The 22,044-nt window shown below is 38.0% G+C and overlaps 1 protein-coding gene across 1 annotated transcript in view; it reads left to right on the top strand.

The window, feature by feature from the left end:
- Window positions 1-1,597: 1,597 nt before the first annotated feature.
- The window catches only part of EGLN3 (egl-9 family hypoxia inducible factor 3), a 38,681-nt gene continuing 18,234 nt past the window's right edge, over window positions 1,598-22,044 (top strand). Inside the window, 1 exon segment of the mRNA XM_032230619.1 lies at window positions 1,598-2,583. Coding sequence (XP_032086510.1) covers window positions 2,227-2,583 — 357 coding nt within the window. The 5' untranslated portion in view covers window positions 1,598-2,226.

The raw sequence follows: 22,044 nt of genomic DNA, 5'->3' as shown, positions 1-22,044 counted from the left end.
GAGCTAAGTGGCGACTCAGTAGAAAGCATGAGGAAGATTTTCATCGGTCACCCCGAAAGCGGCGAGGATGGGGACCGAGCCGGGCGAAAGGAGCAGCCGGATGCGCCGGCGAAGGGCTCTCTGGGAGCTCTCCTCTCCCCCGGCAACTCGGGCGAAGTGCGAGTAGCCGAGGGCGCCTTGCCCCCCGGCCCTTCGCCTTCTAAGCGGGCGCCCGTCCGAGAGCACCGCCGAGATGCTCAGAGGCTAGTCTTACACTATATAGTGCCTTGCATGAACGCCTATGGCTTGTGCGTTGTAGACCATTTCCTGGGATCCCGGATAGCCGAGAAAATCTTCCAAGAAGTCCTGGCTTTGCACCTGAGTGACAAATTCCAGGACGGAGCCCTGGCGAGTCAGAAACTGGGCAGCAACAAAGCCATCCGCGGGGACAAGATCTTATGGGTAGAGGGCAGTGAACCAGGATGTGAGAACATAGGCTACCTCCTGAAAAAAATGGATAAGCTCATCATGTACGCAGATGGGAAGCTGGGGCATTACAAAATTAGAGGAAGACACAAGGTTAGTAGTTTCAGTATCCAGGACTTTGTTCTTCACAACTTTCCCAAAGTTTCTAATCTCGCTGCCACTTGGAGTCTGAACTCTTAGCTGTGCCGTTCTGGTCCCTCTTGTATGTTTGTTTGTCTTGGCATTATTTTTCTCTTTTAAGTACCCTGATCCGTTCGCTTAGTAAAATACAAGTTTCAGGGTCGGATAAACACAAGATAATACGAGTTACACGCGATTGATTTCCGAACCGGACAAGAAGGGGTATTATCGCAACATCAAGAGCAATTCTTCTGTCTTTCTTTCTCTTTCTTTCATTTCACTTTTTCAGAAACATACAAATACACTTCATCGGAAGTCCAACTCGAAGATTTTTATTCAGAAGTTTCATCCTGTTGATCTTTTTAAATATTGTTACGCAGCAAGAATCGGGTGTGATTATTTTTTTTTTAGATGGCATATACGAGATGCGGTATCCATTCGGTTAAAATCGTAGGAACCTTTTGGATGCAGCATCTGCACTTAAAACGTTAAAATACGACTAACGTCGCTTATAAAACAATTGTGCGTCTGAAAGGCTTTGTCTGCAGAAAGTCAGGTGTGGGGAAAAAATGGGAAGACGCCTTGCGGGGAAAAAATGCTGAGCACTTGTAAACTCAACCCCTTTCGTTTAGGTTCATTTGCCAAAAGAAACTCTCCTGTCACTTGCGCGCTTTACACCCTTTGCCTTCCGTTTGTTTACATTGACCTGTAGTATGTGACCCGCACGAGAAGCGTACATGCTGGGGTAGAATTCCTCAATGGCGGAGGCCACGCCCCCCTCGGAGTGTGGTCCCCAGGCCTGGCAAGCCCCAAATCACGCCTCCTTACAGCCACGCGGCTCTTCGACTCCCCTCCTCCCCACGCGGCAATTGGAGGGGGGGCGCGGGAGGCGGGAGGAGAAGGGTGGCTGGAAGCGCTGCCCGAAGCCACACCTCGTCTCTTCGTTGATTGGCTGCGTCCACGCTCCCCTTGGTTGATGTGTGGGAGCGCGCGCGGCAGAGATTGTTTCTGGGCCGGGGCTCCACCCACGTGCCGCTGGCTGTAGAAGTTGGGAACACATCCTGCACGTAGCAGACGTATTAAATCAGAGAGGGGGCCCATCTGCTTGCCTTGGTGAATAAATTGGAAAGGAGTTTTGCCGGACGTGGCTCCCCAAAAAGGGGGAGTGATCCTATCAGCCCAAAAAAAGAGGGGGGGTGTTCACGTCTCACACTTATCTACACCGATAGCAAAGAGCTTCAGCAATTGTCTGTCGACCAAGGTGTTCCTCTTGCAGTAGGTGGAAGGCAGCCCCCGGGGCCCCCGGGGAAGTGGTGGAATCGCCCTTCATTCCATTCTTCAGTCTTGCTTGGGTCGCCAGGAGTGGCGAGGAGCGGAGACAGTGACCGCTGGTTGCACGGAACACCGAATGTTACTTCAGCAAAACTTTTTGAGCGCTCCGCTTCGTTGCTTCCCTGACAGATCAACTCCTGCCTGGCTGCGGTTCCCCATCCCGACATCTAAAGGGGTTAGATATTCTTTTAAGCGAGCGGCCGATTCCTTTTGTTAGAATAACCCGATATCCGAGCAGCCTCTGTGACCAAATGCTCGATTGCTCTTTTGGATATTATTTAAAGGTGAGAAATCAATCGCATTACTGAAATGCCATTGGGCGATATTATGAGATTAGACTTGGAGAAAATCGCCCTGGACTACATTGTACCTTGTTTGCGCGATATTGGCTTTTGCTACTTGGACAATTTCTTGGGCGAGATAATAGGGGACTGCGTCTTGGAATGTGTTAAACAGATGCATTATAGAGGGGAGTTGCACGACGGTCAACTGGCCGGCCAGCGCCAGGGCATCTCCAAGAGACACTTGCGAGGAGACCAGATAAAATGGATCGCAGGCACCGAGGAAGGATGCGAGGCCATCAACTTTCTCTTGTCGCTGGTAGATAGGCTGGTGATGTTTTGTGGCAGTAGATTGGGTAAATACTATGTCAAGGAAAGGTCTAAGGTAAGAGCTTTAAAAATAAGATGTTGGATGTTTGACTTTCTGGTTTTATTTCATTCATTCCACTATTGCTCCTGGAATTAATTGGTGATCTTAAAGTGCCACATAGAGGGGCCATTTCAGTCTTTCTCATTTTAAAAAAATCTTGGAATTAACTTTTTCATATAAATAAGTTCCATTGTGATGTCTAAGTAAGTTTAACAACTTTGCGTATTTATGTATTGCATACGCTAATGAATGAATGTACAATTTATGAAGTTAAGTTTAATAAGATTATGTTAGTCTGAATGACAAATCTGCCTATATGCAGAGTATTTCTTTTTTTGAGGGGGGAGAGGTTAAAAGAATAAATCTGTAAAAGTTTTCTGGTGCTGCTTTAGGCAACACCCTCACTTTGTTAACATTTGCAAAAGTCTGCTTGAACTAAACTTGAGTTTGCTCATTGTGCTCAGATATCAAGTGTTTAGCAAATTACTTTAACCTGTCTTGAGGGATTAACTTTATTACATTTCTAATTTATGCATATATATTCCAATACAGTCCACTGCACAACTGACTACATGAACAAAATCTATAGAAATTAATAAATTAATTGATACTGCAGAATGTTTGTGCACAAGAGTTCATTTTTCTTGGTGTTTGAAGTTTGTTGTAATGTAACTCTTATACATCTTCAAATTTTTATTAACCTGAACCAATGGATGTTTACTCAGAATAAGTACCGCTTAGTAAATGCATTTAGGATTACTGACATAAAACACTCAGTGGTGCTTTGAAAGGTTAATAATAATTTATTAAATTTATTACAATGATCACAGTGGTGTAACAAAAAGGCCTGCCATAGTAGCCATCCTAGTATTTTCCCCGTTGTATCAAACTTTATTCATAAAGAATTTTTCAAAGCAAAAAAGTAGAAAAGTGAATTGTGTTATTTAAATGTTTGAACAAAATCATAGTCAAAAGCTGTCTCTTTCTGCTAGTGACTGAATGAATCAGAATTTTTAAAGCTCTCTTTCTGTTAATGTTTTAGTCTACAGAATATAAAATTAAACTTTCTAAAGCTTCATTATTTAGGGTCACAGGTGGAACTCTTGATCAGAATTTTATCTAGACATGTTTTTTCTTCTTCGTGACAATTAATGTTCCAAAATGACAGGTGTAAGCACACTTATTGTGAACTAGATCCCATTGAATTCAGTATGAAAGTGTGCCTAGAAGTATTGTGGACAGTATGTGTTTGGTTACCCAACCTATTATTTACAGTGTGAAGGCTTCCTAACCAACCAACCCCTCAAAAAGTCTGCTTGCTTATAGTTAATTCCCACAGGGAACCTTGAGAAAATTACTTGCCTTGAAAAAATGTTGATTGAATGTCTGGAAAGCCAAGTTCTTGTCATTTGGTTTTCAGTTTAATTGATTTGGTTATTTGCAACAATTCACCCATCTGTCACAACACGTTGCTGATGAGAGGAGGAGATTCAGTAACTCTTCATTATTTTAAAAGGTGCTGTATCACACGCATGCACACATCCTCCTCAGATCACAGTGTTTAAATTGATGAACATGGATAAATATAATAATTCCAAATCCATTCTAAACATCTGGCTGGTTGTGGGACAAACCAGTAATAATAATATATTAAACTTGTATTCTGCCCAAATGACAAAGTGCAAATAATTAAAATGTAAAAACCTCACTCACCTGCCATAATATTATAATACCTAATGCAGAAAAGACCTCAATTTCATGTTCTTCCAATCACTTTCAAAATTAAATATAGCTGTCATAGTATATAGTTAATATTTGCATTGTAGGAACTAAACATTAATGTTTCATGATAGTAAATTCAAACTTCATCTATCCAATTGACCTAATTATAGCCTAAGGACAGTGCAGAGCCTGTCATGCTGGCTAGCCCTAAAAATGGAAGGGAAGGGAACGTCATCCATGATGTAAATAATGCACATTACCACAGGGTGTTCCTGATTTCCTGAGTATGCTGAAGAAATGTCATATCCTCTGGTCACAGTAGTACAGTTTCTATCATCTGGTTCCTTCTTGTTGTGTTGGGATGACAACTAGAAGTCTCAGGCTGGAGGTAAACATATAAATAGAATCTCACCTATAAAATGTAAGGGGGTATGACTTAATTTAATCCAAGAATTTTTTAATGAACAACATTTGAAGACGTATCTAAGTTTTGCTTAAAGCTATTCCCAGGAGTTGGAATTTTTAAGAAGAATCAAATGTACATTGCAACCAAAGTTGTTATATATTTATATTAAAAAATTATTACACTTGCACTAGAAGTATTTAATTACAAAATTTTGCAAATTGAAAATAATTATTTTAAATGAGCTATGATCTTGGGAACAAGTACCTTTGTTCTTGGTAAGATTTAGTTCTATCTAGGTATGCCTGACATTGCATAGTTATAAAACCAACCTGGAGTGTTTATGTAAAACCAGTACTAGCAAGTAGTAATTATCTTAATGTTTTCCATTTCAAAAAAGTCAAACATAGGCAGGTATAATATTTGTTACTAAGAAGCATAGTTGAAAGCAAAAGCGTCACATTGTTCTTAGTTTTAAACAGACTAAGATAACATTTTGTTCAGGCACAGAAGTCAACATTTCCTATTAAGGTAACTAATAAAAACAAAATAATTGTGTCGTGATCACCTAATCTTAAATTTATAGCTCAATCATTTTTACATATTGCTATACACTAGCTTAAAATGCTGGGAAGGTATATTTTATTTTTTATTGCATTTATATCCTATGACAATCAAAAGTGAAACTTGGTGGATCAAATGCTTTTTGTTAGTTCTCTATTGGCATTAACTGAAATAATGTTGGCATGTTAACAAATCGTAGGAGAACATTAAGGCCTGCTTGCATGAATTTCTAAAGAAATCTAATTGTATTTTAGAAAGCTACAAAATGTTTTTAAAATGATGCCCGGAGTACAGAAGGATGCAAATGCAAACCTTTTTAATTCTCATCTAAAGAATTGCCAAATTCTAATGTCTCACATAATAGATACCATGTTTTCCCGAAAATAAGACAGGGTCTTTTTTTCTTTTTCCCCGTTTTATGACTTTCTTGCCACAGTTGTTAGTGAATCCCTTCAGTTGTTAAGTTAGTAACATGTTTGTTAAGTGAATCTGGCTTCACCATTGACTTTGCTTGTCAGAAATTTGCAAAAGGTGATCACATGACCCTGGGACTGTCATAAATATGAACCATTTACCAAGCATCCAAACTTTGATCATGTGACCATGGGATGCTGTCATGTCGTAAGTGAAAAATGGTCATAAGTCACTTTTCTCAGTGCTGTTGTCACTTTGAAATGCTACTAAACAAATGGTTGTAGATTGAGGACCATCTGTAGTAAGTATAGATAAGGTCTGACGTAAGCAAGATTTTAAGACAACTAAATTGCACTGAATCAAATGAATGTAAGATGGTCATAATTCTCATCTCAACTTCAGTATATCAATTTTTAGAAAACTTGATTTGGATCCAACTCATAATGACTGTTTCTCCTCATTGGTAGCTGTCCATATCTTAAAGAATTACGGTGACTGTTAAATCCCAAAGATCTGTAAGCTTCAGAAGTGTGAATGTGTTTCTCTTCTGGGCTTAAAATTTAGTGGCAATATGAACAAGATTCACTATTGCATTGCTAAAAACTTAACACCTTTGAAGCTGCTGTGTTTATTATAAGTCCCAAAGGGTTTCATATTTGGAAAGCAGTATTGCAAGTAGTTTACAGTACATGATTCTGGAGAAATATTCACAGTTTTTCTTTTTCTAACCAAGGACACATTTTATTGCCCCGTGTTCATCAAATTGGACCCAAATCACTAGAATTGTAAATAGAACATAAAAATCATTTTGTAATATCAGATGAATTCAGCTTTGGCAGAGATCCCAGAGCAGTTGTTGTGGCTTTGTATCAAAACTAATTTTTATATTGTATTTGTCAAGGAAGATTAGTTGATATTATTTTCAAGTATAGGTTTTTGAGTGGTTTTATTTCTTGCTTCTTGTTTTTCCCTTTTCCCCCTAAAAAACAAGGTGTTATAATTTTCCAGTTTGATGTACTTTTGTTTTCCTGCTTCTATGTTTTCTGTTTTCTTTATGGGAAATATGCTTTTCCCATTATCTTTCTAACAAAAAAGTGAAACACAACATAGGTGATTTATTTAGTTCATTGTGTCTGTGTATCATGCATTGTCCATGTATTGCCAGTGGTTATAGTTTAAATATCACAGTGATGTTATATTTAATAATTATGGCATCCGTTTTATCACAGGGAGTCTTCAAAAGAAATAGATTATGAAAAATATTATCTCATCTTAATAAAAAATCTAATTTAACTTCATTTAAGCAGTGTGAACAAGGCGATCTAGCTCTAGAATTCTGTGGAAAAATAAGAATTTTTAAGAAAAATAAGAATTTTTTGAAAATACTTGTACCCAGTTGTGTGGCAAAAGCAACATCCCATTCTGTTGAAAATGTCATGAAAAAGTTAGAATATTTAATTTGGATGCAGGAAGATCAATATAATGGTATGATTTTTCAACTGCTCTTTGTTATATTTTTAGTCATAATGTTCTTGCAAAAGGCAGAGTTTAAAATGTAATGTTACTGTAGAGTGACATTTGCTGTAGAAATTACTGATCAATATAGATCGGCAGTCTATATAGAAGTCTTGGCCTGAACTATGATAGAGTACACATTTCTGAGAGCGTGAATCTTCTGACTGGGAAATAGAATAATCTCTTATGAAGACTGAGAATCCATATTTTGTGGATGTCATTTGAGGAGAACTAATTATCTAACGAACCCCACATTCTACATGTTCGTCATCTTTCTGCTACATAAATGATTCTTTATCTGTCATGCCACTTAAATGCCCTATGTTTTTATCTGGATTCTTGGTATACCAGGCCTTTTATTTTGTTTCCCTGGAATCAAAATATAGCAGCAGGTTAGTTTTAATCAGATTGTAAATCAGTATTGCCACTGGTTATTATTCTGCTCTTATTCCTATAAAATAGAATCAACATTTTTGACTCTGTAAGCAACATTTCCTGTGAATTCAGTAGAAGCAAATTAGCCTACTGTGGAGTTTAAAACAGTGATATCCATCATCAAATACTTTTAGAAGAAAAGGAGGAATAGTTAGAAGCATTAAAAGAACATTGAAATACATATGTTTTTGAAATTTTGATGAACCATTCTTAATTTTTATATTTTATTTTTATTTTACTGCATTCTTTGAGCCTTAAATTCTCTAACCTAAACGAAGTATTTTATGGTTTAGTGTTGTGTGAACCATGATGCATAGAATAGTCCTTTCTTGTCTTCCGATGTCTGATACTCCAGCGCCTAGAATTCCTCATTAATATGCTCTTGCTATCAGGGAATTCTGGGAAATGTAGTCCTAAAACATCTGGAGGACATGGACTTCTAACATGGTCTTGATTGGTGTGTGTGTGTGTGTGTGTGTGTGTATTTATATATATGATGTTTTGTCAAAGCACTTGGTAAGCCCAAATATGGGAGGGAGCATATTGCTTCCCTTTGCCTTTCGGCTGAAATCATTTTGTATTGAATATCGGCCTGGAAGGCTCCTAGGGTGGAGCTGAAGGGCAAAGGAAAGCAGTATGCTCCCTCCCATATTTGGGCTTACCAAGTGCCTTGACAAAATTTCTAATGATTCCCCTGGCTCAGCTGATAAGGGTATGGCTAGCTGATGGGAGCTAAATAGCTCGAAATGGATCTATACTAGTCTCCCTTCATTTATTTATCAGCAAAAATTCTATCTATCTATCTATCTATCTATCTATCTATCTATCTATCTATCTATCTATCTATGAATATGAGAATGGCTTACTGATTCATTCAAAAAATTAATAATGTAATTAACAGTTTAAAAGTTAACCAATTAGTTTGGAAATAACCCTACACATATGCAATTAGTGTATTTAAATGGAATCTTATTTGGTATCACAATGGAAGAAAACTGCCCAGTCTTCAAAATATTTTCTACAGCACTTGTGATTTTAAAAAATCTTACATAACAGTAATAAAATTTTACAGCATGGAGTGTTTATGTAACATTCTCCTCCATAAGACTCTGTATCATTCCAGATTTTTCTTGGGTAGATTTGGGGCTTTCCTTCTCCCATTTTTGGGTTTCCAGTGATTTTTTTTGCACTTTGATGGAAATGGGTTTATCTCGTATGGCATCTTTTTCATACCGTCCTTATCTCTTATTTTTCTTTGCAATGCTTAGATGTTTGCTTCCCAGATAGCAAGTGGCTTCCTGTCTGTGATCAGTCTGTCTGCCACCTTCAGCATACAGAATTTGCATCCAGTAGCTTTTGACTCATGAGGATGTCTGCTTTAAAATGAAAAAATAAAGATTATTTGGAAAATATCATATTGTATTCAGAAGACCTTACATCCAACTAAATATGCATAGGATTAGTGTCATTTTTGACACAATGGATTCATGAAAAGGATCCATATAATTGGGTTTACAGTATTTATATGAAACTGGAATGAAATTGATGAAATTCTGTCTGGATGTCATTTCCTTCTGAAGTGATTTCTCTCCATTCCATAAAGGAAACTATGTAGGATATACTGTCTGAAAGACTGTATACCATAATTGAAGTGTAGTAATATTGAGCATAATGAACATTTCATAATAACCCATTTTTGCTTAACTATGGTTATTGGATAAATTATTGGGCATGCACAAATACAAAAAGAAGCAAATGATGTTTACAGCTTAGCAGAGGCATAACCAAGCATGGTTTGTCAAAAGTCTGTGTTCATATAATGTATTCCTCTGAGCCTTAAAATTCTCTAAACCCAGACAAATTATTTTATGGTTTAGTTTTGTTTGAACCCACACAGTTCACAGGAGAGTCTTTTCTTGCCCAATGCCTTGTGGTGTCTGATACTCTGATGCAGGTACGTTCCTACTGGTTCGGACCGGTTTGCTGAATAGGTAGTAACTCGGCCGGCCATGCCCCTAAACCAGTTCTATTGGCGGCACCATAGATGCCACCATCTTGTTTTTTGCTTCTGCACACGCACAGAAGCAATTTTTTACTACTGTGCATGTGCACATCAAGAACATGCATAGCGCGCATCAAGCACGTGCATAACACGCATCAAGCACATGCACGCAAAGTGCATCCCTGAATGAACCATCTGTAACAGAAGCTGGAGCCCACCTCTGCTCTGGTGCCTAGAATTCCTCATTAATGTGCTGCACACTTATTACCTGGGAATTCTGGGACTTACAGTCTCCATACATCTGGAGAATATAGATGGACATGGTTGTCTTAAGTATGGGATAATCTACTTCTGCTTACATGTTTTATTATAATTCTTTTCACCCCCAGAAATGCTTTCAAAATGAATAATGCATGAAAAGTATCCCTAATGAATGGAAAGACATGGATGTTCATTATGCTGATTGATGTGAACAAGTGTATCTGCTGAAAGGCAAACCTGTTTGGTTGGAAAAGGAATTCCAGGTGTCTAATTGAGTTTACAAATTTCGTTGGTATCTTTATTTCCTTCTTGAATCAGCTGCTATAATAAATGTCATTCTTCTTTCATAAGCTTATGGGCATAAGTAAATGAAAAAATCTGGAATGTGCTAAGGGGAAACAGTTTATGCGGAGATCTTTCATCTTAGGTCAGACAGCAGTTAATTGTGTCTTAGTAGCAAGTGAAAATTAATAGTTCTGTTGTTATACATTCTGGTTGTTTAGGCATGTGTTATATACTGAATAAAAGATGGAATAACTTTCCATCTCTTTACATAGATGCCGCTGTGTTTTTTCCCCTACCACATGACTTTGTTGGGCATCTTAATTAAATGTGAACTGTTCTGCCTGTGATATTTGAGTGGTGAAAATAGTTATCATTTGGTTACAGTCTAGCAAGTAATCCCTGGTTTTCATGAATTTGAGATTTCAACTTACGATCCAAGATAGCCACAGAGTTGTCGTATATGAAAAAAAATGTCTCAGCATAGGTTTCATATGAAACGTGCATCTTGAAGTCACTGAGCATTTGTGGCAGATGTAATAGTGATTGAACAGTTTTGTGTCATCTCATTTTTAAAGCAGTTTTTATGAAATGCAAGGTATTCTGCATATGTTAAAAATAAAACAACTAAAAGCTATTTTATTGCATGCTGTCTATGCTACCTGAATAAGGTAAAATAAAAATCTATTCATTCTTTACTTTTATATTTTTGGGATAAAACAATATATTTTAATATAAACTTCTAGGCCTGACCCTAAGGAAAGTTACTGTTTTTTCATAATAGCATAATAGCACTAGCACTTAGACTTACATACTGCTTCACTGTGCCTTACAGCCCGCTTTACATACAGTCAGCATATTGCCCCCAATAATCTGGTATTCATTTTACTAACCTTGAAAGGATGGATCAACCTTCAGCCGGTCAGGATCGAACTCCCGGCAGTGGGCAGAATTAGCCTGCAATACTGCATTCTATCACTGCACCAGTGCACCAATGAACTCTTGTATGATAGTCAGAATATCATAATAATTTTTAAGTCAATGCTGAAAATTAAGAGAAAATTAAGAGAAAAGCTGCACTGAATGGACTTTATACAAATTGTTTTAAAAATATGATATGTTCTTGGACTATTTACTTGGGATAATATATAAAAATGAATTTTTGTTTTAACCTATTGCTTTCACTGTCATAAATAGCAGTGGGGTTATCATAAAATACATGATAAAACAGTAAAGTCTCATTTTACTAGATTTAATGCTGTATGGATTTATTAAATTTATTATTTAAAAAAAACTGTCTTCAAGAAGTAAATATCTGAGGATTTGTAAGAAATATTCTGAATTGTAAACCTTGGCTTATAATATTTTCTATATGGATTGCAAAATAAGGCCTCCAGATGCACTGGAACTGCAGTATTCTTAGTTAGCTGCATACGTGTATTCAGCTAACCCTCAGGAAAATATCTTACAGGTAGACCAGGTCAAGAAACTGATTCTTCGAGAATGGTTGAAAGTAAACTTTATTGAGATAAGCTTTAGTAATGGGCTCTTGAAAGCTGTCTGTGTTTTTATTTATCTCCCTCTTACCGTATATACTCGAGTATAGGCCGACCCGAATATAAGCCGAGGCACCTAATTTTACCACAAAAACTGGAAAAGTTATTGACTCGAGTATAAGCCTAGGGTGGGAAATGCAGCAGCTACCGGTAAATTTCAAAATAAAAATAGATACCAATAATGTTTTTGAATATTTATTTCAAAGAAAAACAGTAAACTAGCGGTGTATTCAATGAAATACTTCACTCACCTCATGATGCTGATGTCCCGCTGTGATGATGATGTCCCGTGCAGCCGCGGGAGCGATGTCCCGCCTCCTATGACACACGGCACAGTGATTCCTATCATTGGATCACTGTACCAGAGGAGGTGGGACATCGCTATGTGGCTGCTTGCCATAACAAGGAGGAGGTGGGACATCGTTGCAGAGCGGCAGGAGGGGGAGGAAGGGGAATCGTAAGACAGCCCTGCATTACATTAGAACGTGAGGAGGGGGGATGGTGTGGTGCGCGCTGCGCGGCAAACTGACACAGAGGGAGGGGAAACTCACAGGGCACTGGGCCATTCACGAGTGTTCACCCAGCGGCATGGCCCCGCCCCTTTTTCTCCTCCATTTCGGGCAAATTTTTCACTGACTCGAGTATAAGCCGAGCCGGCTTTTTTCAGCCCAAAAGTGGGCTGAAAAACTAGGCTTATACTCGAGTATATACAGTATATCCTAGGAGTTAAGGCAAAGCCAGTTTAAGTGTCTTTCTAATATATTCATTTCTGGGGCTGAAAACATGCTTTTTGTTGCTGTGCAATTTCTCCAAGGTCATCTCTGAGAAACTCCACACTACCAGATTAAGGAGGCTGTCGTAGGAAAAGTGAGGTGCTCACCTCAATCACCCGACTGTAGGGGTCAGGAAAGTGGCTTTGTCATTATTTAATTAGTATTACAGATTGACCATTACTGGAATTCTGCTTCAAGTGCCAAATCTTAGATACTTTGTACCTTGGTTTATGGGGAGTTTGCTATTTGCTTTTCATCTGTGGAGATTGAAATGTCTTGTGTCAACCCTGTGATAATACTACAAATAGTTTTCACATGAAAGGCAGAGGAAAATTTGCAAAGTCACCCATCCCTATGATTTGTAGTCTGTGGTATTGAGTTGCATTAGTCATCATCAGTCAATCCATTGTGCTTGCAGGTGTATGTAAGTTCATTTTGTTTTTCATTTTTGAAGAATATATGTAGACTAAGTCAAGGAACATAGTGTCTCTCTCCCACTCTCTGAAGCTGGAGAGTAGGGCTGTGACCTTGGAGAGGGAGATTCTTTCTAACATCTGGAAGAAATCCTAATTCAGAAAGCCCACAAAGGAAAGGTCAGGGTTGATTCAAGTTCCAAAGACTGCTAAGCCTCCATTCCAGCCTTTCTTCTGTTTGTTTGTGTAGGACACTTATTCCATATTCTTCTGTCTGAGAGACACTCCCCATTTGGAGGGGCAGAGCAATGCTTTCTTCCACTCCATTCCTCCCTTACCAACAACAACCAGATAGGGTCTGTTCTTTTTTATTTTAATCAATCATTTATTTTGACATCAACACACTCTGCTTCAGCTTCATAATTTATTTCCCCTAGGCAACCTTCCTCAGTATATGACTTCCAAATAACAGCCAGCTTTGGCTGCTGCTTGTCTCTTTTACATCATTAGGAGTTATTTCTTCTCTGGTTTATAGCAATTTAAGGTTTAAGACATGTTGCTACTTTTCCCGTTAATCTTCACTGGACTTACACATATTAATTTACACATGTTTCTATCTCATATCACATATTTATTGCTAACATTCCTACCTTATCTTTATGATATCATATGAAGTATAGGCAACTGATGTTGAATTCTTGAACTTTGGCAATCTAAATTAGAAACTTTGCCAACGGTCACATTCATCGCCCAGGGCAGCTGTCTGTTGCCTTTGCACAAATTTCTGGTCCATCTGCTTTAATAATTGGACACAGTAATGATCTTAACTGGTTGACTGATCCAGAAAATCATGACATTTGAATTCCCCATACTTTTACCTTTTGTTTTCTCAAAAGCATCAGCATGCAGAATTTAATGGGCAAATACGACAAAGTTGCTGTAGTTTAGAGATCCAAGTCAATATCTCCTTTGTAGTTGGCCATCCCTCCTTTTAGATGTCACAGGCATTGTTCCCTAATAGGTTTCGCTGGAAAAAATTACCACTTGCTTCTTTCTGGAAGAGTGGGAGTAAATTCCTGCAAACCTGTACGGAATCAGAGTAATAATGTGTTGCAACAAAAGAAATTTTTTGACAATAAAAAATCAATTGCATTTACAGCTGTTAATACGGTCATTGAAATACGGTGGTTGTTTCACTAATACAAGTTTAGCTACAACAGGGTGTTTGGCAGCATTAAGTTTAGATTAGGGACAATTTTTATAGCTCCAAACAGAGGCTTGGTTTGGTTTTGGGGAATATTGTATCTAGAGGTAGTATAGTTTTGGGATCTATATTGTAGAAAGCACAGCACAAAGAGACATAGAAATGTCTTTGTGTTTGCTACTGATTCTGGAAGCATATCAACAATTGTCAGATTCCTATATTACAGAGCAAGGCCTTGATTTGGTAAGCACTTCTGCCCTTGGGAAAACTTCTGCCTGTCAAAAATTGGAGCTTTTTGAAAGTCCCCTTTAGGCTTTCAAGGAGCTATTCTGTGAAGTGAGGGCTTAAGTAACTCTAGGAAACAAGGAGAACATCTTACATGTGTGTTTTGTCCTTCTTTAAATGGTGACAGGCTGTGCATAGCTTGGATCCTCTTGTTCTTTTAATGCAATTATGAAAATCTAGTTTTAAAACAAGAAGCAAACAGTACAGTACAATTACACTACACTGCAATACATTAGTTGTTTATTTTCTGTAAAGTTTGGCCCTCATATGTAGTCAGCAACCAGGAGGAATCATTTGTGTTGTCTTATTATGTAGTCACAGGAATATTTCAACACTGAAGGTGGAATCGATGTTTTTTTCATATTTTTTTTGCTATAGTGTCACCTTGATATTTAAACAGAACGTAAGAAAGTCTTCATAGACAGTTTAATATAAAATTCTGTGGTTGACTGCCTCTTCTAATGCTTTCTGTTTTTAACCTAAACTGAGGGTAACTGTAGCTTAAGTATCTAAAACACAATTCTTATTGTCAGATGGTGGCAGCATCTCTCTAGGTTCCATATCCAAAGGACAAACCATATATATTTATATATCTCCATTTGAGGAAAAAAGCTGTATCTGTTGAAGAAAAAAAAGGTGTGGGGTTAGGAGATTAATACTCTTGCTTTCTCCGGTAGCAGTTTCCAGCATGATCGATGAACTAGGAAATAATCAGGGTTCCTCCATGGTAGGTTATACATCTTAAGGCAATTTATTTCTCATTGATTACTTGGGTAACACCAATGAGCCATTGATATAAATCTCATTGCATTAGCAACAGACCTGACCCCCCTATCTGCTCTGTCTGCTGGTCTAGAGTCTGCTTTTATAGCACAGGTTTAGTACAGTTTGTAATTGAAGTAGAAGTTGATTATTAACTATCAATGTGCCCATCGCTATGATGTGTGTGTGTGTGTGTGTGTGTGTGTGTGTGGTGGAAAACCTCATATAGCTCTGAGAAATGCTTTTTCCTGATCCCATTGGGAAGGGCCAAGCCACCTAATATCAGGGTGAAGATCTGAAGTGCAACACTTAATTTTTATCCTACGAATGATCGACAATAATTCATTTACATAGAGGGAGATAAAGGGTTGTTACTGCAAGAATTGAAATGTCTAGACCTGTGATGGTGAACCTATAGTATGTGTACATGCAGAGCCATTTTGCCTGGCACGCGTAGCGTTGGCCGTTTCTCTTCTGGGTTTATGGCATGCATGGGCATCTGCCGATCAGCTGGCCTTTGTGCGCGCATCAGTGCTGGAAACTGGAAGAGCCGATTTTCCATTTTCTGGCATGAGCTTGTGCACCGGCCACCTGATCGGCGTGTGCACATGCACAGCAGTAACTGGAAGATTTGCATGCGTGCCAGAAACCAGGAGTTAATTTTTGGGCTGTGCATGCACAGGAGGAAAAAGGACACGAAGAAAACTCAAGCGTTAGTTTCATAAACTATTTCATAGTTTTTATCTAGAGTAACTTGAAATGAAGCTTCTTGGGTTATTTTAAGTTAATCATGTCTCAATTTCAGTCTGATGCTGAAAAAGAGGAAGATGTTTCATATGACTATAATGAGAATGTATTTTTAGATTCCTGCAAGGCTGAGTATCCCTTGTGTTATGACAGAACATTTCTCTGTTCATGCTGAGTATTAACACTGACTACATGGGCACTGTTTGATGGATCTTGTCCTGAGTTTAGAATTGATCATGGTTTCCACCTACTAATGTAGCAGGGCGGCAAGTACAGAGAACTTTTGGATCACAATATATGCAAATACCACTGTTCCAAACTACGCTTTTGAAGCTTGCTATTGGTGGTTGCTTATAAACTGCAACATGTTTGCCAGTTTACAATGATGTCCTTGGATAAATGTTGCTTTTTTGTCAAGACAGCACTGGTCCCCACATGTTCCTGTTGCTCTTACCTGCTAGTGTTGCCACTAACTGTCCATTACTGCTTATATCACAGCCTATATCGCCAGCATACATACATACATACATGAGAGAGAGAGAGAGAAAGAGAGGTATATACATATATGTGTATCTATTAGATTTACAACCTCCAGTATGCCCAAATATGGGAGGAAGATCACTACTTCCATTCTCTGTCCTTCGGCTCGTCACAAGAGACCATCAGGCAGAAACCCAATATTTTACTGTTGCCTTTTGTTACATTTTGTTGTATTTGTGCTGATAAATAAATAAAGGGAGACTATTATAGATCTATTTCAAGCTATTTAGCTCTCATCAGCTAAGTCAAATCCCAGTAAGGGTATGGCTAGCTGATGAGAGCTAAATAGCTTGAAATAGATCTATACTAGTCTCCATTTATTTATTTATCAGCACAAATACAACAAAATATATGTGTATGTATATATTGGACATTCTGACATCTGTAACTTTATGGATATTCTTGTTAGCCTGAAGTTTGGTCCCAGAATGAGTTGGAAGACTAGGATGTCCCATTACTCATAATGTATATTGCTTTAAAGCATCAATGCATTCAGGATCCAATCTGAGTTGGTCACTGACACCAGAGGTTTAGTTTTCCCAGCTTTCAGACTTGTGTTGGAGCTCATCCTCAGGACATACACCTCTACGTATAATCTGGTTCAATGGCTGGCACAATGCTTAAGCTTCCTGACCCAACCCTCAAACAGCATGGTCACATCATCCACACACCTTCAGGTGACCAACCCATATTGGATCCTGTAACATTATCCTGGAACACATACAGTATATTCACCTTCATTAGTAATATATAGCAATAGCACTTAGACTTATATTCCACTTTACAGTGGTTAACAGCCCTCTTTAAGCGGTTTACAGTCAGCATATTGCCCCCAACAATTTTGGGTCCTCATTTTACCCACCTTGGAAGGCTGGGTCAACCTTCAGCCTGGTGAGATTTGAACTGCCAAATCACAGGCAGACGGCAGCCAGCAGAGGAAGCCTGCAGTACTGCACTCTAACCACTGTGCCACTGTGGCTCATATGCATTTAAACCAAAGAAGTACACAATGCAGCCCACCCTGTTGTCTTAGTTTTCCCCCCAATTATCTTTGAGTATTTGTTTATTTTGTGTCGAGTTCTTCTGTTATTCATTATCCTTCATAGTTTTTTCATCAGTATTTTGGGTAATCTTTTGCTGATTACTGAAGTTTCTGACAGTTTATTTTTTTCTAAGAAGGACCTTACCAACTAAAGTATATCCAAAGGAGGGCAGGCAGGATGTGGAGATGTCTGGAAACCACATCTTAGAAGAAATGATTGAAAGAGCTGAATATCTTTAGCTTGGAGAGAAAAGATTAAGAAGAAACATAACAGCCTTTCAGATATCTAAGGCTGCCTAGTGGAAGATGAACAGATTTATTTGTTGATTTAGAGAAAAAGGTAGAACCTTTGCGTGGAAATAGCTGAGGAATAGATTTCTGCTAAACATTAGAGAAACTGACAATGGAACAGATTGTCTCAAAGGATATAGTTGGCTCTCTTATGCTAGAAATATTTAAACAGCACCTATTATAGAATCTTATCCTATGTAGCAGATCCTGAATTGATATTGCAGGAAGGATTATATTAGATGATCTTTACATTTTCTTTACATCTGCTCCTTAATTCTAGGATGCATAGAACAAATTCTGCCATAAACCCTTCGCTATTTGTTATCTACCAGTAGTGCAGGACCTTATCTGCAGTGGCCACTGTGTTTTTATCAGATCAGAGGTACGCCTTCCCTTGTGAAACAGATGGACTCATTTTTTAAAAATTCCACTCATTTTTAAATGCAATTTTAAGTTATACATGTGTTGTTTTAATTCTGTTGACTTACTTTAAAAAGATGAAATGCTCCTAAGAACAGTAATATTAAAAGGACATTGGAAAAACATAAATAAAATAGCTCATCTTCAACTCGGCTGCTTTCTCCCTGATGGGAAAAGTAGCATTTTATGTTCAACTAAATAGTTTCCAACTACTGTCTTTCAAAATTTATTTTAGTTCCTTCACAAGGAAGACATTCAGGAGGAGCTGGTGTTTCTCTCCCCCCACCCTTGCTGTGAACCCCAGCAATAGTGAATGTTGTCTCTCTTACAAAATGTATCTCACAGTCTTTAATGCACAGAAGAAATAAAACTGGCAGCAATTTTTTTGAAGGTGTAAAAGAACATTAACGTTAGAAATTGTCAAAACAGGGCTTTAGAATTTTGAGGGTTTTTTTCAAAGAAAAAAAAAGAAAAACAATAGCAAATTGCTATGCTTTTCCCTCTTGGCCCACTCTCCTGAGCTGAGGTTTCAAAGAATGTATGAGAGACAAACAACAACAAAAACAAGTAGAAAAGTTCTGAATATGTGTCATGAAAAGGAGTGGGAAGACAAACAAGCTCCATCCTCGTTCCCCCCTGATTTCTGAAAGAATTCAGCAAGAATCATTTCTGTATGTTTTGTATATGCTTTTCCTTTCTTCAGCCGTTTCTCTGTGAAGTGTACTCAGGAGCGAAGTTAGTGTTTGATTGCTGATAGCCTCACGGACTGCACGTAGCACTGTCATTAAGCCATCATATGGCTGGCCAGGAGCCAGATCACACAGCAGTTCTGAGGAAGTCTTCCTAAACTGAAAGAGTTGATATATGTGTGTGTACATCAATGCAAGAAGAATGTTTATTTCTCCTAATTGGAAGCTAACGTGGGTTGTCCTGACTTAAAAAAAAAAAAACCTAGCCTTTTGCATTTGAAGTAGCGCTGGCATGGCTGCTCTCAGCAGGCAGTGCTTTGGTCTAGATGGTTCTTGAAATTACATGCGCTTCTGTAGACATAAAAGAGAACATCCGCTGGCAGCAATTTTAACTTTATAAAAGGAAAGAAAAAAGTGTAAGAGCCAGGACTGCAGGAAAGCTAAAATGAAAGCATATGAGCAATACGATGCTTACAGATAAATATTCATCACGGTATATACTGAAGTATGTGGGCTAAAGAGCAAGGCAACACCCTCCTTATAAAAGAAAGATTAATTGTTTTGATAATGGGAAGAGACGAGGGTGTTCATTGCAAGCAGAATTATGATTCTCTATCTAGTGAATTCCCTTCAGCCTCAGTGTTGTTGTCATAGCCTTTAGCGTTTTGCTTTGTCCTAAAAATGCAATGTGACAAAATGCAGCCTGTTTTGACAGAATGTTTTACAATGGGGATTGCAGGCTTTTATTTATGTATTTCATTAATTTATACCTTCAAAATTAACCCTCAGTCTTGCAGTATAATTCTGCCAAACCAAGAAGATAGAGTGGTTGATAGGCAAATTTTGCATGTGACTTCCTCCCTCCTCTTTCATAATGTAAAATTTAATTTGATTTTGATCTGGCCCTTGTGATCAAGGGTACCTTTGCTTCCAAACTAGTGTGACCAATGTCCTCCCCATTCATTACCCCCACCCCAAATCATAAGTTAGTCTGGTACACATTGTGGGGTATGAGAAAATTCCTGTAGAGATTTATATACTGTGATCAGCGTTAATAATTCACCAGTTGTAAATGTGTCTTTCTCAAGACCTTTTGTATTTCCTGGAGGCCACCTGGAACAACCATTAAAATATCTGATCCCATGACTGGTGAACCAAATAAAACGTTGTGCCAACTCATTCTGAACCAGATTTCTAGTCTTACCTAGTATGTATGACAAGAATCAGAATGAAAAATACGTAGTGGTGATATCTTTATTTAGACCAATTTAATTTTTTAGAATAGTTGCATGCTTTAGAGTTTATTAAAATTCCTGTTTGAGCAATATGGTTGAAGACAGAAAAAGGGTGAATAGCTATAACCATTTGTTATAGAGCTGTTATAGGTAATGTTAAGTAATACAGAATTACAAGTAGACTGTTTTTCTTAGAGGTGCTAAACCTTTTATTTCAAAGGTTCCTGTTTTTAAAATATAAATTCCATCAGCCGAAATCCACAGTCGAAATTCATTCTAATGAATTTTCCACACTGCATCCTTCAACTGCTGGACTCCTATAAGTAAATCAACTGGAAATGAAGTTGGTTTTCAAAAATCCTTTCTGTATTTCAGTAGCTTCCTATACTTTGGCCAGGTGATGACCCATAGTTTTCTTTGAACTAGGTTCAACATAGTTCCTGACATTTTTCTTCACCCTTCCTTAATCAGAAAAAAAATGCAGCACAGTTTTGTTCTTTATTTTATGATAAAAGAGGAAAATGGCAGAACTCTCATCAATTTCATTGGTTAAAAGCCAAGTAATGTGACAGTGTAGGCCTATAATGAAATGAAGTACAATGGTAAACTAGACCCCACTGCTAGAACTAACACAAGACTGAAAACATTTTTTAATAGGTAGCAGAAAAAGACAGGCAGAATTCGCCTTTCTTTGATATATATGATCCAGTTGCCAAGCATCTGAATTTTGGTCATGTGACCATGGGGACGCTGCACTAGTTGTTAGTGTGAAAAAACAATCACAAGTCAATTTTTTCAGTGCCGTTCTAACTTTGAATGGTCACTAAATGAACTGTTGTAAGTTGAGGACTACCTATAATAGGGATCCACTTTGAGTGTGATAGCCAGATTGTTGGGAAATGAAACAGAAATTGACTAATTGGTCTGTTCATTCATAACACTAGTGGTTATTTTTAAAAAAATATTAGTTATTAAATAAATTGCATAAACAATTATAAAAAACAAGGGATTGAAAAGGCAAAATACAGATGAATAGACAAGGGATTTTTAAAATGTCACAGAGGTTGTCATTTTCCTGTAGGTCTTTGATTTATGACCACAAATGGGACCAGAATTTCTGTTGCTAAGCAAGGTGGTTGTTAAATGAGTCACCCAATTTTATGACCTTTTCTTGCTACAGTTGTTAAGCAAATCACTGTAGTCATTATGAATCGTGCAGTCATTAAACGAATCTGGCTTTCCTTGTGCACTTTGCTTGTTGAAAGCTAGCTAGGTAAGTCGCAGATGGAAATCACTTGACCCTGGGATGCCACAGTCATTTTAAATGCATGCCTGTTGCTAAGCATCTCAATTTTGATCACATGGCCATGGGGATGCTGCCACAGTCATAAGTGTGAGTACTGGCTGTAATCACTTTTTTCAGTGCTGTTGTAACTTTAAATGGTAACTAAATTAATGGTTATAAGTTGAAGACTCCCTGTATATCATTTGTTACTTCTGGATAACCAAATATATTATATTGTTTGAAAAGACTAAAAATCACTATTAAATTGTAAGCCAAGAATGAATACCAAGAACCAGGGTCAACATATTATAAATAGCTGCTATTAATTTAAAATATTAGACAGGTTGCCGTCAAGAAGTCTTTAGTCATCTGGCTTACACATAGGTGAACCTTTTGTGGGGGATAAACTGTTTGGGGGCCCCTTCAGCTCAATCTTGTCAAATCTAAGGATAAGAGAAAAATTATCCCCTCCGTCTTCTGCAGGACTGAAAATCGGGCTGCTCCTTATCGCTGCAAGTCGTCCTTTCAGATCCTGGATGGGGGATATTGTTTCTCCCGTCTGGCCAGACAGTACTCAGAATGTCAGGGTCTCCAACAGCAGCAGGACAAGACAGGTAGAGGATAACAGCGATTCCC

Source organism: Thamnophis elegans, chromosome 1, assembly GCF_009769535.1.
Source record: "Thamnophis elegans isolate rThaEle1 chromosome 1, rThaEle1.pri, whole genome shotgun sequence".
Taxonomy (NCBI): domain Eukaryota; kingdom Metazoa; phylum Chordata; class Lepidosauria; order Squamata; family Colubridae; genus Thamnophis; species Thamnophis elegans.
The sequence above is the reverse complement of the archived record's forward strand: the minus strand, read 5'-3'. Positions and strand labels throughout refer to the sequence as shown.